The 18,044-nt window shown below is 35.6% G+C and overlaps 1 protein-coding gene across 6 annotated transcripts in view; it reads left to right on the plus strand.

Annotated features, from left to right (window-relative positions):
• Window positions 1-18,044, plus strand: part of GPHN (gephyrin) — a 456,579-nt gene that overhangs the window by 418,716 nt on the left and 19,819 nt on the right. For all 6 annotated transcript variants that reach the window (XM_036011094.1, XM_036011095.1, XM_036011096.1 and 3 more), the window contains one exon: window positions 4,609-4,696. In XM_036011094.1, coding sequence (XP_035866987.1) covers window positions 4,609-4,696 — 88 coding nt within the window. The remainder of the gene's footprint in view (window positions 1-4,608; window positions 4,697-18,044) is intronic.

The raw sequence follows: 18,044 nt of genomic DNA on the forward strand, positions 1-18,044 counted from the left end.
TTTTATTTTCTGTCACCCAGTACTTAAATTTTTAGCATTTAGTGCTAAATCAATTCTTTTATAGAATGCTTTCCTATATCTGGCACTCTAAGAGAACAATGGATAGGTACTTAATAACTTAAGTGAAAATGGATAGAAAGTGTTAGTAAATCAATATTAATGCTAGTATTGATTTATCTTTAAATAAATGGCTAATCAACATCCAAATCTAATTAAAACTGTGGCTGTTAATGAAGGCAGAAGTAAATGATATTACAAGATCTACTGCTCTTTGAGAAAATAGATGCTACTCTTATATACCTAGAAAGCTTTTATCTTACATCCCCTCTAGTGGAAATGGTGAGAAGATATTTCTGATTTTAAAAGTACAAGTTGTTTTTTAATAATCAAGGTTTAGCGTAATTTATATATTTAGATAGTGATAGCTTTTATCTGAAGGTATACTGTGTATAACAAAGTGTCTTTCACAATGTGAATATTACTATAGTTTAAAAGAATAGAAGAATGAGGGTAGGTGACCTTGAACCTGTTACTACCTCCTGTGACCCTTAGTACCCTCTCTTGCCCTGCCTACCTCATAAAATTGTAAAATTAACACATAGGTATTAAATTGTATTGTTCTTTTAAAACATGAGTGTGGTTGTCATTAATTTTATTCTTAAATATTAACTGATCTTAGATATAAGAAGTAATATCATTTATAAGGTACATAAAGTCATATTGTGTGAGCTCACATTATATTACACAAAATCAGATTATAATGTTTTATAGTTTTATTCTCCTACCTTTGAGGAAATTAATATGCTATGATCTCTTTATTTAACAAAACTGAGAAAATCATGAATTGTTTTTATCCTCCTATAATATCCATGATTTATAATTCTTATTACCTATTCCTCTTATCATTATTCATTATAATCTCTTAGTCTTAGAAAGCTAACTCAGTTTTTATTTCTTAAAAGTAAGAAAATGAGAGAGAGGGAATATAAAGTAAATACAAGAAAATATTAATGTTTGTCAAATCTGAGAGAAGGATACTTGGGTGTTTATTATACTATTATCTTATGTTGGAAATATTTCACTATTTACAATATAATATGAATTACAAAAAGAGCAAATTTGTGACCTGTAAACAACCCCTAAAGTTACATTTAATCAAAAATTTTTAGTTTCCATCCGAATATAGGAATCATAGTCATGTTGGTTTCAGTCCCCAGAACTATGCCAACATGTCCACACATTCCCTCTCCTGGTCACCCAGACAGATCCCCACCTGCTGCCTTAGCACCTCTGTTTGATGCTTTTGAACAAGTGTTCATTATGATGAGAATTTTCCCTGTATAACATGTCATATTTCTGAAAAAACTAGACAATCACTCTGATTAGGTAGTGGGATGGAACAAACACTTAAGGAAGAGCCAGAGGTCCTATCCCTAGCTCTGCCACTTACTACTCTACTTGCCTTTAATTTACTGCATTACCTCTCTGGATATCACTTTCCTTTTCTGTAAATGGGCATAATAATACCTGTTCAGTCTGCCTCACAGGTTGTGAGAGAACAAGTGGAATTATAATAGCAGCATAAGTGACGTTTACAATAGATCCTCTGACTACTGTCATATATTGGTAGTTGTGCCTTTTCTAAGCCAAAATCTCTGACTACAACTCAGACACCAGAACCATGCAACAGAGTGGAGTCGAAGAGAGGGCAAGGGAGACAGAGAAGGATAGGACCCAACAGATGTGCCTAGCTGTGATACTGAACATAATGACCCCTAAAGATCTTTCCAACTTTGACATTCAGTGATTTTGTGAACCCAGCAGCCACAGAGCAGAAAGCAGCATTGAGCATATTCTTTGAAACATGGGCACAATAATGATTTAGTATTAAATCCCTTTTAGTTGTTTCTGCAAATTAAAAATTTTTATGTGCAGAGTTAATGACTCTGCAGTTTTAAAAAACAAGAAAAATATATGTCCCAGATAATATGAAAGCAATGAATAAGGAAACAAATCACTGAAAAGTATGTTTATTTGCAGTTATCGACTAGCCTGTCCCAAGAGCTTTATCCACCTACAAAGATTAATAACATGATAATGGATATGTCACTGCTGCTTTGTGGAGTCAGCGTGTTATCAATTATATAGTAAGACTGGTGAAATTAGCTAATATTTATACTAACACAAATTTGTATTTTGTTGATAATATCCATTGTCCGCTCACCTGACCCACATTCCACATCATCCTGCGTTTGTAATGTTTTTTCCCATTTACTCCTTAGACCTACCATTTGGTTCAGCTTAATGATAATGAGATCCAACAAGGCATGCAGTGATCAGGAACCCATCACATGCATATCTTACGGTATTTCAACAGAAAAGAATAAATTGGTATCTTTTCAAAGTTTTTTATGTTTACACATAGATCTTACCTTTGTTGAATGGCTGGGTACCTTTTTGGCTGCATAAGGCATTTACTGGATGACTTTATTTGAAGGGTCCCTATGTTGGTAGGTTGAACTTCATGAAAGCCATTTTTCAAACCTTTACTTTTATCTCTCCTCCTTGGGATCTCACTCTTCAGAGCCAAGCAACCCCCACTACACACATGGACAGACACTGGCTTAAGGAGAAGGGGAACTTAGGTTTTACACATATAGTTGTGTGAAAGCATTTGAGGCCCAGTTTATGATTTTCTCCTGTGTTAGTCACAAACATTCTCCTGAATAAAAACTACCAAGCATGCTAGCATTGAACTTTGCCAGGTTGTTAAGTGTGTTTTTATTATGAGTGTCTGTCAATAGCACAGCAATAACAACTACCTTTCTTAAAACTTAGTTTGTATCCATAAACTTTATATGTACTATGTCACTTAATCTTCATAACAACCCTCTATTATCCCTACTTTATAGATGGAAAGCTAAGACAGGGAAGTTAAGCAACTTGTCCAAGGTTCTATATCTAGCAAGTAGTAACAGCAGAATTTAAACTCGGCAGCCTGACTCAAGTTCACACTCGTAATCTCTGTGTTATGTCACCTCCCAACTTGCTTATCTCTTGTAGAGCCTGTGAAGTGTAGCCTCTTGGGTAAATCTCAGGCTCCTCTCTTTACCTGTGTCACCCCTTTGTAAAAAATTAAGTGATGTCCTAGTTACAATTTTTTTCTTCTGCTGCTCTTCTTCCTTCTGCTTGAACAAACTTCATTACCATGAAAGATTTGAGAAAACATGTGCTATCTCATTGAGATATTTAATACCAAGTTAACAAAAGCCTACTGAAGCTAGCTTAAACTAAGAAGGGATTTATGGAAAGATGTAGTTTTATCTCATGGAACCCAAGAGCAAAAATAGGCCTCAAAAGGGACTAAAAGCAAGAACTAAAAAAAAAAATCAGAAACTAGGATTGCTCCCTTTTTAGATGTATATGTTAAATGTCCCCACAGAGTAAGAAGTTTTCAGAAAACAAAGGTGTAGTCTGGACAAATATTCCTCAAAAGACTTCTTTTCTGTATTCCACCACTTGAAGGACAATGCAGGTGCAGTGCACATTGCCCAGCTGCTGTATGGATTAAAGATAGTAACTAAACATTCTTTTTCAGCTACTGCCTTCCTGTCCCTCCATAAGCCCCAACACCTGGCATTTTATTTTTTTCTCACTTGATTTAATCTGAAGTTAGGCGTTTGCATCCCTCTAACATCCGAATGAAAAGACCCTTGATTTCACTCCACCTTTTCATCCCAGGCCTTTGACCTGTGCAACCGAAGGGGCTAGTGCACTTGTCTTATTAGTCGACTATCAGGAATCTGCCTATTTCAGTCCCTCATAATCTTCCTGTCCTTTTATCCTCTCAGCATGTTTCATATGGTCTCTGCTTTCCTTGCCCTTTTTTTCTATCCTTCTTTCCCCCAGGAAATACCTACTGGCTCCTCTTATTTTTAGTGAACCCCTGCACCCTTTTCCCATTAGATGAAGTCCGAATTATTGAGCTTGAGGGCCCTGCAAAATCTTGTTGTAAGATTACCCCAGTCATTTCAACTCAAGTCCTTCATTCTACATAATTCATTTTCCCCACTGATGTAGGAGCTCCATGGGCTTCACCACAGGCTGATCATCTTCCCCATTCCTTTCCATCTATAAAAATCCAGCCCATTTTTCAAAACCTATTAAGTCATATTGCCTGCCCATCAAGAGTCTTATGTGATCTCTCCAACAGTAGGGTAAACAACTGTCCTGGTTTGCCTGGGATTTCCTAGGACATGTGACTTTCAATATAAAATTTGGGATATTTCTAGGCAATCGGGGATGGTTAGAAAGCCTACAAACACCTCATGTTTTCATCTAATATGTTGCCTTGTTAAACAGTGGGGGTGGGGGATGGTGCCTGTGAAAGTACCAGTAGCCACTACCTTCCGTACTCACAGTTTGTTCTCCACAGTAAAGTTACGCTGTCGTTAGGCAGAGACCCTTTTGATTCCCACTTCACACAGAATATGCAGCTGCACTCAGGTTAATGCCTACTCAATGAAAAATGTAGTTTAGTTTTAAGTAGGCATTATGTCTGAAATATTTTCCTCGTATGTTAATATATTCATCTTTATTTTTTTCCAGCCCAGATGACTTACTCAATGCCTTGAATGAGGGTATCAGTCGTGCTGATGTCATCATCACATCAGGGGGTGTATCCATGGGGGAAAAGGTATGAAAAATGGGTCTGGTGGAAATTTATCCACTGTAATATCCTTGCATACAGTTTACTAGCTGTATGTGATCTGGTAAATATCTGGTACATAACCAGACTCCCACAAAGCTAAAATCCATGAGGCTTCAGAAATTTCTGGGCATTCTAAAAGGGTTGCAATATAGATCAGAAAGAAGTAAGCACCGGAGCAGCACAGAAAATCCCACAGCACATAATGGTTTTTATCTCCCCCTGGAGATGTCTGGCTTTTTGTCCACTGTACATTAGGACTTCTTTTATATGTAATATTTACTGCTAAGTTAAAGTTCCAAGATCCTTCCTTCTACTTAAATTTAAATTAAAGATGACCTCCCCCACCACATACTGTAAACCTGGTAAAGAATCCTTAGTTCCTCACAGAGAAGAATGGAAAGATTAGGTAGTCCTTTGCCCCTTATGACAAATAATAATAATCATAATAATAATGAATATAAAATACAAACATAGATATAAGCATACAGGCTTTTATAAGACAGTATATTTGCATATGATATATGCTTAGTCCTATAAAATTACAATTTGAGTATCTCAGCATCATTAAGTTTATATATCTTATTGAAATGTGTTGGTTCATGATGTTTATTGGGTCCATTGAATAATGTGATGCAAGTGAAATATTCTTTATTATAATAACCAACTTTGTTCTCGTACAATAACATTTCAGATTACAAAATATTTTACCATCCTATAATCCCTTTCCATGTTTCTTTTATCTCATTAATGATTGAACTGAAAATTTTGAAATGATTTTTATAACAGCTTTTACTAAAATTCATATTTTTCAGGAGTTTGATTTTTCTTTAACTAGATCTTATATAGATATGAGTGTTATTGGTGTCTGCATTCACTAGCTATAAAACTGCCGATAACCTGGCTCTTTGCACAGTGAACTCTATCAGCTCTGGGAACAAATGTCAGAATTCAGTAACCTGCACAGAGAATGCCTGCCTTCCATTCACAGCTTTAGTTTTAGAATATTTAAGGATAGCATTTCAGATGCTGAAACCATAGAAGAAAAAGAATCTCAATCCAAGACTACCATCTCAAATTACACCCAAGAGTAAAACTATTAAAGTGTAGGTAGGAAGTCTCCTTATCGCAGACAGTTTGCTGGGTTAGTCTTCCCTCAAGTCCCCTAGAAGTTTTTAGTTTTAGGTAAAGCGGATTGCTGCGGACCCCCTGAGATTACAAAGGCTAAGGGCTGAAGTCTGCATTGCAGCAGATCTATAAGAAATTATTGGCAAATGTCTGTTTTTATTATCATCAAACTGCCTATGGTGCCACAAGAGCAATCCTGAAGTCGAGTACTTAAACATTAAATTTGTTATTCCCAGGGACTGTGTCACATATAAATTATCTTAGTTACTAATGAAGTTAATTATGGGACAATACCTATCTGTCAGACCTAGTGTCGGTCTTTTCTAGTACTTCTGAAGAGGCAACAAGCGTGTAACTAACAAAAGATGTCATTCATCCTAGTGGTTTGCTCACAGGTAAACAGAGCCAATACAGTAATACACACTGGTTTTCTTTACCAAAGGGCCCCTGATGCTTTTGGAACCCACAGACCTCTATCTTCTTCTCAGCCAGAGAAAAACGACCCTTTCACAGCTGCTTCTCTCAGAATCTCTCCCCACCTGTACCCCACCCTGCTCCACATAGACTTTTCAAAGAGTTTTGATTTTTATAAAACACTGAAAGTTTCAGGAAAACAGGATCTGCTTTTTGCCCTGAAAACTAAAGAATTATATTTATTACTATACAACCTGCAGAATTATAAAATAGCTCCCTAACAATGAATGGTGCAGATAACCAAGAAAAATAACACTCAGACTGCCTACTTAAGAGCTTCTTAATTTTTCCTGAGTGTCTCCCTTACCTCATATGATCCAAATAATCACAAAGATTATTACTGATCACAAAAAAGACTAGTCTCATAGGCTTCCCTGATTAGTTGACGGCAAGAGTGTTAATTAACCATGTAGGCCTTCTCAAGTTTGTTTTGCAAATTTAGAGTTATACAGCATTACAATATTAAAACTAATCAATCATACTCCAAACAAATAAATACAATAAAATTTTCCTTATCGTTTCATTCAGCCCTGTGTCATTCTTGTTCTACTAGATGTTAGGTTAGTAGTCTGCTTTCATGAACCCACCTGCTTCCACTCTAAAGAGTCCTGGGATTCCTGGCTCAGTCCACTGGCACCAAATAAAATTTACCTAAACTACGTCACCTCAGAAGCCTGTACCAAGAGACTATTCTTCGAAATGCCCATATTTTAAAATACCTATAACAGCCCTTCTCCCTAGTGCTCTGAATCTGCCTTTTTTGCAGATACAAACTATTCACTGTAGCTCGTAGCGGAGCTATATGCAAGCATCAGAATAAAACAAAAACTTTCCATGAATGACAGATACTGAATGCCTGTACATCTTTTTTTGTTGTTGTTGCTGTAATCCATAATATTAGAATAGAAGATAAGTAAAATTTTCTGTTGTGATACAGTATCTACCTATCTCATAAAAGTTTTTATCAGTGTTTTCCCTGAGGGTAAATACATAATGGACAGCAAGGGCATTGTCAAATCTCTAGGCATTTCCCATAAAGCATATCATTTCTGAAGCAGTTTTATTAATAACATTTTACCTATACAAATCCTAACCTTAGGTCAGCCTCTCTTCTCATATATGACAGCAATTCTCCTCCCATGAAACTCTTAAAATGGTAACATATCAACCAAATCTATTTCTAACATTTTTTAATAAGATGAAAGAACAAATCATTTTGATTTCCTAGAGACCCTCTAGGAAATTTCAAAGATAATTTCAGGTGTAAAAGATAGTCTGAAATTTATTTTATTTTTTGTTCTAAATTTTGGTCTGATCTCTAGAAGGAAAAATCGAAAGAGCTGTCAAAAAAGAATTGGTTATTTAATTAACATCGGATCATGGGTATCTGAGAAATAGTAGTTGGTTACCTAGCTTTCAAACAATAAAAAATATTGGAAAATAAATATACAGTGTACCGAGACTGTAAAATAACCTTGGCCTGTTCATAAATGAGTAAAATTAGTTCTTTGCTTTTTTATCGTCTTAATCAAAGGCAAAATAAAGCAAACAATATATACAAAAAAGTAGATTACACAAAAACAACAAACTTTCGTGTTCAAAGGAAGGCATTAATCAGTAGTAAACAAAAGAAATAAGCCCATCAAACCTTAGTGAGCTTACTATAATTCTGATATATTTCCCAGCTTCATTTCAGACATTGGTTATAAACCAAGGCAAATCAGTCTCAAAGTTTTGTCCTTTATTATACTCTTATATTTTTTTAACAAACTTGCTCTTTGCTTTAAAACAAAGTGGTCCCCAGACCTACCAGGGTTCCTGAAATCCAGTAAGTGAGTGATTTTCAACCTTTTTCATTTCATGGCACACATAAACTAATTACTAAAATTCTGTGGCACACCAAAAATTATATTTTTTGCTGATCTGACAGAAAAATGGGTATAATTTTTATTCATCACACCAGATGCTATCATTGTGTTGGCTGTTGTCATTTTTTACTTGACAATCTAAGGGAAATGTGATCGGTGCCCCTAACTAAATAATCAGGTATTCATGTTTTTAAAATTCTTGTTATACACCAGTATACCATGGCACACTGGTTGAAAATCACTGCTGTAAGTGGGTTACAACTATTTCCATAATAAAACTAAGACTTTATATGGCCTTTTTGTTCTCATCTCATGAGTGTACAGTGAGTTTCATTCACCATCATCAGAATGAATGACTGCAGAAGCAAGTAAGAAAATCCAACTGACTCCTGTTAACTCAAATAGTAAAGAGATTTTCAAAATTGTATAAAAATGCATAAAAAATAAGTTGTTTATGTTAACATAAAATGGCTTCATCATTGCTATTTCTATAATAAATTAACCCACAGTAAGTATTTTTTAATTTCTTAGTTTTATTTTCTAATACAGTAGATATAACCCATATAAACAAAAGCCTAGGGATCTTTAATAAATTTTAATTTATGAGTATATAAAGAATCCTAAGAACAAATACTTCGATAACTGGATTTTTTAGCAATATTATTTTTCCTTGAAAATGGAAGAACATACATAATTATACATTTTGTTATTATTGCTTGTAACATAATTACAATCACACATATTTATTATAGTGTTTAAGGAAAATTACTTCCTACTTCACATCAAAAACTGGAGATGCAGTTCATTGAGAAATCATGTGCAAGCATTTTAGCAGATGAGCAGGTTCATAAACACACAGAATACAACTTTCTACAGCTACATACATTCCTATTGCACCTTCTTAATATAGCAAAGATGAAAGAACACATTCATGACCCAAAGATACAGCCTATCTATAGCATATTTTTTTAAAAAGCAGAATATATTAACTAAAAAACAAAAGTATGTTAACTTAAAACCATAATTAGTAATCAGTGATCCAGTGTTCTGTTTTACTTAGAAATCCTCAAGATATATATGATGATTATTTATTAGTTAACTAATTTAAAATCAGTTCAAGATTTTAAGTAATTTTTAAGATGACATACAACAAACATAATTACTTTTGAACTTAAAAGTTTATCATACCCAGCCTGGCTGGTGTGGCTCAGTGATTGAGTGCAAGCCTGTGAACCAAAGGGTCACCTGTTTGATTCCCAGTGAGGGCACATGCCTGGTTTGTGAGCCAGGTCCCCAGCTGGAGGGACACAAGAGGCAACCACACATCGATGTTTCTCTCCCTCTCCTTTTCCTTCCCTTCCCCTCTCTCTAAAAATAAATAAATAAAATATTTCACAAAAAAGTTTATCATACCCAAAGCAATCTATGGATTCAATGCAATCCCTATCAAAATTCCTCACAGAACTCTAACAATTGGTATACCTCACAGAACTCACAGAACTCTAACAGAACTCTAACAATTCTAAATTTGTATGGAACCACAAAAGAGCCCAAATAGGAAAAGCAGTTCTTAGAAAGAAAACCAAAGCTGGAGGTATCACCATCCTGACTTAAAACTATGCTACAAAGCTATAGTAATCAAAGCAGTATGATATTGGCATAAAAACAAACACACATCAATGAAACAATTGAGATCCCAAAAATAAATCAACACAGGTGTTGACAATAACCTATGACAAAGGAGCCAACAGCATGCAATGAGAAAGGACAGTCTTTCAATAAATAGGGCTGGAAAACCAGACAACCACATGCAAAAGAATGAAACTAGAACAGTTTTACACCATATACAAAAATTAATAGATTAAGACTTTAATGTAAGACCTGGAACCATAAAATTCCTAGAAGAAAACAAAGGCAGTGAGCTCTTTGACACCAGTCTTAGTGATGTCTTTGTGGATCTTTCTTCAAAGACAAGGGCTGCAGAAGCAGAAATAGACAACTGGCAGTACATCAGACTAAAAAGCTTCTATACAACAAAGGAAACCATCATCTAAGTGAAAGGCAACCTAATGAACATGAGGAGATATTGACAACCCCCCACATATCCAATAAGGGGTTAATATCCAAATATATATAAGAACTCATACAAGTCAACAACAACAAAACCCGACTTTAAAATGGGCAGAGAATTTGAAGAGACATTCCTCCGAAGAAGGCATACAGATGGTCAGCAAGCACATGAAAAAACATTCAGTATCACTAATTATTAGGGAAATGCAAATCAAAACTACAATGAGATATCACCTCACACCTGTTATAATGGCAATTATCAAAAGACAAGAAATAACAAGTGCTAGAGAGGATGTGGAGAAAAGGGAACCATTATTCACTGTTGATGGGAATGTAAATTGGTATAGCCACTATGGAAAACACTATGGAGATTCCTCAAAAATTTTTGAAAAAGAACTACAATGCAACTCAGTTTTCCATTTGGGTGTCTAACTGAAGAATATAAAAACTAATTCAAAAAGATATTTTTGTCACAGCATTATTCACAATAGCCAAGATATGGAAACAAACCTAAGCATTCATTGATGGATGAATGGACAAAGAAGATGTGGTATGCGTGTGCATTTATTTATTTGTATTTATATACGTGCACACATGCTGGAATACTACTCAGCGATAGAAAAAAAAGAATGGAATCTTGCCATTGGCAACAATGTGGATGGACCTTGAGGGTATTATTACACTCAAGGCAGTGAAATTGGAGAAAGACAAATACTGCATTATTTCACTAATACATGGAATCTAAAAGAAGCAAAGCAAATGAACAAGCTAAACAAAATAAACTCATAGATACAGAGAACAGATTGGTGGTTACCAAAGTGGAAGAAGGTTGGGGCATAGGCAAAATGGGTGAAGGGTCAGTTATATCATGATGGGTGGTAACTAGACTTGAAGCAGTAATCACTTTATAATGTATACAGATGTCAAATTATATAATAAAAGATATTTTTAAGGTTTGTCAGAATAATCTTTGATTTTGTTGAACCCAATTTTACATTTTTCACAATCTTAATTATAATGCAGGAATAATGTTAGCTTATTTGATGGAAAACCCATATAACTTTAAGAAAAACAAACCCAAGTGAAATAAAATATATTTGCCTAATTATACTTACACTTAACACTGATAAATAATAGAAAGAACATGTCTGGGTTTTCTTACTAACCAAAATAATAGTTAGTCTTATTTCCCAAAGATTTACCTTAATTATGTGAACTTTGATTCTTAAAATTATAAGAAGGATACACCAGTATAGCACACTTAAAATAAGTTAAATTTGCTTATTATCTGAGAATTGTAGGAATATTCTACATATGTAAGCACTTAATTGTCTCTCTAAGTCAACCAGAACAGAGTACCTTTAAGAGACAATAAAATTCTTTTGGTGTTTGTATTTTCCCCCTTTGGCAAAGCAAACTTAATTGTGGCCCTGAGATCAGGCTCTTCTCCTTAGGTCCTGCAGAAACCAGAGAGGCAGTGGTGAGGCACTCTTGTGTTGCCCCACTTCCCCTCCCCAACGACTCCATCACCTTTAGATTCAGATGGAGAGGGTCTCAGTGGGGGTTACCTTGAATCTGCAGCCCACTCCAAGGAAGGCCCAGTCTACGAGGTGGTCTCACAGACACAGACACATAAAGAACATACAGTGTCAGCTCCAAAACTTCAACCGCAGGCCAAGAGTAAACAGAAACAAGAACACACATCATTCTCAATTATGGAACTATTTTTCTTCCTAGACGTCACACACTCCTTAATTGATTTTGGCTTAAGATGACAGTAAAACAAACAAGAAGAACTAATAAGCTAGATTCTTTGTCTTCTCTTACGTAATAAAATTGATTTTTATCTCACATTTATGGGAATCACCAAATGGTCAGACCATTTATACCATATTTCCAATCACTGTTACCACAAGTGGGAACATCTTACTGACCATGCACAGAAATAAAAATAATACTAAAATCAATAGAGCAGCAAAATTAGAGAAACCAAAAGTTAGTAGAGTTCAAGTTTTATTACTGCTTGGCATTTACTCCAGGAACCAAGGAAAGATGTGCCCAGGTTTAAGCCACCCATGAAGTGTACTTTGACAATCAAGTTTACTTGGTTCTGCCAGGTAAATCAATGGAGCCTCTCAGTGGCATCTCCAGAATGTTTTTTTTAGATTTTATTTATTTATTTTTAGAGAGAGGGTAAGGGAGAGAGAAAAAGAGGGAGAGAAACATCAATGTGTGGTTGCTTCTCACACGCCCTCTACTGGAAACCTGGTCCACCACCCAGGTATGTGCCCTGACTGGGAATCAAACCAGCAACCCTTTGGTTCGCAGTCCCACGCTCAATCCCCTGAGCTACATCAGCCAGGGCTCCATAATTTATTAAAGTACAATTTTTAAAGATAAAATCATATATCCCATATATATATATACACACACACACACACATATAAAACCAGTAAGATGTTATAGCCGATTCATGGAAAATTCAGAGAACACAAACATAGTCAGGAATGATGAAATAAATTTGCTAATAGATGCAAAACTATTCTGTATCTACTGGTGAATAATCAGAACTAATTTTCATTTCTTTGGATAATAATCATGTTCACTATCAGTTTTCTACAGCTTATTTTTTGTAAAATAGCTCAAAGATAAGAAAAGACACAGATAACCCAGAATGTTGTGATACACTGAACATCCAGTCATCTTTTTGCCCTTTTCAAAGTCTTTTACAGTTTTTCTGACGTTCTTACTTGGGTTAAGGAAAAGACCTTGTTTCTTCATTCATTCATTTTTCTTCTTCCTATCTAACTCTGGCTTTCAGAATATCGGAGATTCTTGTTGCTTCTATAGGTAGATAAAAACGTATGAACAATGATGATTCTCAGCCTTAATTGCTATGTCTGTCACAAGCTTTCCCTCTGTCAGAAGAAATATGAAGCATTCCTTCATGTTCAAAAAGAATTTAAAAAATGTTTTTAAGAACAACAAAACACTTTTCATTTATTTAGCAAATATGTAATGAGCATATCTCTTTTCCAAACTGTCTCATAACCTTTAAGACCCCACAGACATGACCACTTTCTGTCAATCCAGACTCACCCTTTGCTTTTCTCCTCATTTACTACCTTCCCTTGTCTTTTCCGTTGTAGGCACTCTTCACTGCTTTAGAAGCTTTGGATGTACTTCCCTCTGCATGGAATTCTCATTCCTCCACACTTCACATGACTGAATCCTACTCATCCTAACAACCTCTTTTAAAATGGCCTTTTCTTATTCTCCACCCCACCCCATTATTCTCTATCCCAGTACCTTCTCATTTCCTTTATAGCACGTACCACACTATATTAATTATCTTATTTATTGGTTTACTTATTGTAAGCTGTCTCCCTCAGTAAAATATAACACAACATCTTTGTGTCAGTGACCATGTCTCTCTTGTTCATCATTAAATCTCTAGCACATATAGAATTCATGATACATAATGGATATTCAAAAATATTTGTAGAACTAACAAGTGAATGAATGAAAGTCATGTGCTACTCACTAGGGTTTCATTGGAGATATAATGTGCAAGGTTCCTCTTCTCAGATTCTATTCCAATAAAGGATATCTGTCAGTTATCAGGGAATTATAGTATAACCTAAGTGTGGGGTGCCTGAAGGACAGGGTGCATGAGAACACATGAGTAGTACAGGAACACATTTCTGCTCTTGCTCTGTGGAGTGGCTTATTTGGATCAGTTCTCCCACCAAGAACGACTATAAAAGCTATATTAAAAATTTTTTAGCCTTAACCTGTGTGGCTCAGTTGCTTGGGTGTCATCCCACAATGCAAAAGGTTGCCAGTTCAACTCCGTCAGGGCACATGCTGGGTTGTGCATTTGGTCCCCAGTCAGGAGCATACAAGAGACAACCAATTGATATTTCTCTCTCTGTCCCTCTCTGCCTCCCTCTCTCTAAAAATAAATAAGTCTATTAAAAATAAATATTTTTAATATATTTTTTAAATATTTTATTTATTTATTTTTTCAGAGAGGGAAGGGAGGGAGAAAGAGAGAGAGAGAGAGAAACATCAATGTGTGGTTGCTGGGGGCCGTGGCCTACAACCAAGGCATGTGCCCTGACTGGGAATCGAACCTGCGACACTTTGGTTCGCAGCCTGCACTCAATCCACTGAGCTACGCCAGCCAGGGCCTATTTTTTAATATTTTTAAAGAGGAAAAGGTAAAGGAAAAGATATCAGAAAAAAAATAAACCGGAGAATTAATACTGAAACTCTTCACCACGGTTTTCTTCAAGGCACTGGGTTGACCAAAAAGACCACTTAGGTTTTCCCATAAAATAAAAGGCACGTTTCTCATTCTCACCAATAACTTTATTGATTTGGATATTTTGAGTATGTCAGCTATCACACACTATTGGCTCCTAGTGGGTGGAGGCCAAGGGTGTTACTAAACATCATATTATCTGACTAAATGTCAATGGTGCCACGAAGCTTCACAAACCACTTTTGACTTGTTCAACCAGTCACAGCACCTTCTCCAAACACTGCATACATCTTTTTTTTGCATTTCAGTTGCTTTTTTACCTTTCTTGAAATAATAAAGCATAATACACTGAAAATGTTGCATATTTTCTTCCATCTTCAATATTAAAATGGCTCCACAAAAATTCAGTTTTGATAAGCTTTTTAACACACTGATATGAGAGCTATCACAATACAATCTTAACAAAATTATTTCAAATGAAGTTAAAGCAAACCAAGCATTCCTAGAGCCATCACATGGAAAAAACTAAATTAACTACTTGGTCAGCCCACTACTAATTCCTAAGCCAGGGAGACAGGGGAGGTATAATGGTGCAGAGAGCCAAGAAGCCAAGCATAAAAGAGTAGCTAATAAATTAATAAAGTAAACAGAATTTTTCACTGTCATAGAGGTTCTGAGCCTGCCATGCAGGCAGGGCCTTGGCAAATATCTCAGGCTTTCATGTTAAACCCTGAGGACTGTGCTCTATGAATAGGGGCAAACTTTCAAAAAGACTAAAATCCTCCCTCAAATTACCTGGATCTCTGATTATATCAAGGTAATCTTAGTTTACCTTACCTAACTGGCAGAAGAAATTAAACCCTTCCTGGAGGAATGTATCATCATCCAGAGCCTCTTCAATTTTTTTCCATATCTAATGTTTGGACTTCAGTTTTTTAAATTACCAGCCAAAATGACCAACAACTAAGAAAGAAAAAAGAGAAAAACCTTAAAAAAACATGGACTTTGAATCACTGCAATTAATGTTTAATAAAAAGAAATGACAAAGTGAAGAATTTCAGTAGAAAACTGGAATCTACTCATAACAATTAAATGAAAATTTTAGAAAACAGACCAAAGAAACATAAAAGACTTATGGGGTATGGAGAAAGGTCTAACATATCTGCAATAGGAGTCCCAGAAGGAAAGGAGAGTAAGCAGAAGCAATATTTATGAGATATTGGCAGAGTTTTCCAAAACCAACAAAAGCTATCAAGCCAGAAATTCAAGGAGCTCTGCTAATCTCAAGTAGGATAAATACGGAGAAACCGTACTTAAGGGATTATACCAAAACTACTGAAAGCCAAGGACAGAGAAAATCTTAACAAAGGGAACATTTCCTTCAAATGACCAACAATGAAACTAGCAGAAGTGATTTAAACAGAAAGGATAGAACTCAGAAAACACTTGTAAAGTGCTACAGAAAAATAACTGCCTGTGTGGAACTGTGTATCCACAAAAGTTTCCTTCAAAAATTAAGATAAAAACACTTTTAGTCAAACAAACACTGAGCAGACCTACACTAGCAAGTTTTTTAGGCAGAAAGATATGGAAGCATGGAAATTCAGAAAAGACTGGAGAACAAAAGAAAAAAAAGAAAGGGTTAATATATAGATAAACATAAATGAGTACTGATCGTATAAAATAATAATGCCTTGTGAGGTTTTAAATATAAAACAAATATGGAGTATATATCATCCGTATAGTATATACAGAAAAGATATATATGATATTTAAAATGTATACAGAATTTGTGGTACATTATAGTGCAAAAAGCAGAGAGGAATAAGTGGAGTTAACATGTTTTAAATTTCTTGTGTTGTCTGGGAAGTGATAAAAATACCAAATTATGGTAGGCTGCGATAAGTCAAAAATACATATTGTAATCTCTAAAATAACAATAAAAGATTGTGTAACTAACAAGCTAATAGAAGAGAAATAAATTAAAATAACAAAAAAATTGGTAAATCCAAAAGAAGGAATGAAAGAAGAAGAAAAGGAAATAAAAACAAAAGTGACAAATAGAAAAAAAATAGTAGGGTGATAGTTTTAAACCCAAATATAGCAGTAATTCAGCATTCTGCATTTAAATAAGCAATGAATTGTGTGATACTTACAAACACATCTTTAATTTAAGAACACAGCTAGTTGAAAGGAAAAATTACAATGAAAGTTGATGCGGCTATATTGATATCATAGAAAAGGGGGATAAAAAAGATTATTAGGTATTAGGAGGGACATTCCATATATGTAAATTGATCAGTCCATCAGGAAAATAGAACATTTCTAAATTTATTGCATCTAATAAGATAGCCTCAAAAATAAAGTCAATAACCTATCATCCAACCCAGAAAGTGAGGGGAGGCTGAGATGACTGACACTCAGATGAGGGTGGGGTGGAGGAAAGGGGATGATACAAAAAAGTATTCCAGACAGAAGGAAGAATATTTTGAAAAACTGGAGGCAAGAAAGCTTTAAAAACTGAAAACTTTATAGTGTTGCTGGGAGGGAAAGAGGGGGGTAGATTGAGATTCATGGATGGATGGATTGACTGAGGAATGGGACTGGGTGGGCAGAGGATTGCCAGATGAGCGCAATGATTGGTGAATGAGAGCTGGAAAATACAAGAATCACAGATGGTATTTAAAAGATGAGGCTTCTTCCTGGAAACCAGGAAGTTCTTTTTTTATTGTTGTTCTATTAGAGTTGTCCCGATTGTCCCGTTGCTCTCCCCTGCTCTGCCCACTCCCCCAACCTCCCCACCCCCTCTCCCAGTCAGTCCCCACCCTGTTGCCCCATGTCCATGGGTCATTTATACTTGTTCTTTAAGTAACTTGAAGAATTATGTAGTGACCTGATGAGAATTGTTTTCAGGGGATACCTCTTACTGCTGGGGGGGGGGGGGGATGGAGGAGGGCAGTACTGCTGGCAGAGAGATCTGCTTCAATACTCCAGGTGAGATGTTGGCTGAAGCTGTACAGATGGAGAGAAGGGAACTAATTTTAAAAATATAGTGACCAATAGCTTGTGAAATATTTAAAATTTTACTAGATAAATAGACTCACCCTTGGATTATTGAACAAGAAATTCAACAACTGATCAAGAGGTTGAGAAATTTTAAGGACTGCAGCTTTGTTTTCTTTCTGTCTGCAGAGCAAGCTGCAGGGCAGTGTTGCCTGCATTTCCAAAGATCAGGTTCTGTCAGTTAACTTTGGGTTGTCCATAACCTTAGGTTGGTTTGTTTTCATTAGCAGTTGTGCTGACAGTTAAACGCCCTTTGCTTTCTGTTTAAAGCACCATCCTGTTTTTCATTTGTGTTGGTTTAATTAGAATTGACCATCTGTAGGTAACATCCAGGACTCTCCTGAAGGAATGTACATTATTTTAAATCCGTTAAGCGGATTAGTATAGGATGCATACAAGTCACTTCCCTTCCAGGCACAACTTCTTAAGCCATATTCCTTAACATCCTTTCTCGGGCATAAAATTC

This window comes from Phyllostomus discolor, chromosome 1, assembly GCF_004126475.2.
Source record: "Phyllostomus discolor isolate MPI-MPIP mPhyDis1 chromosome 1, mPhyDis1.pri.v3, whole genome shotgun sequence".
Classification (NCBI taxonomy): domain Eukaryota; kingdom Metazoa; phylum Chordata; class Mammalia; order Chiroptera; family Phyllostomidae; genus Phyllostomus; species Phyllostomus discolor.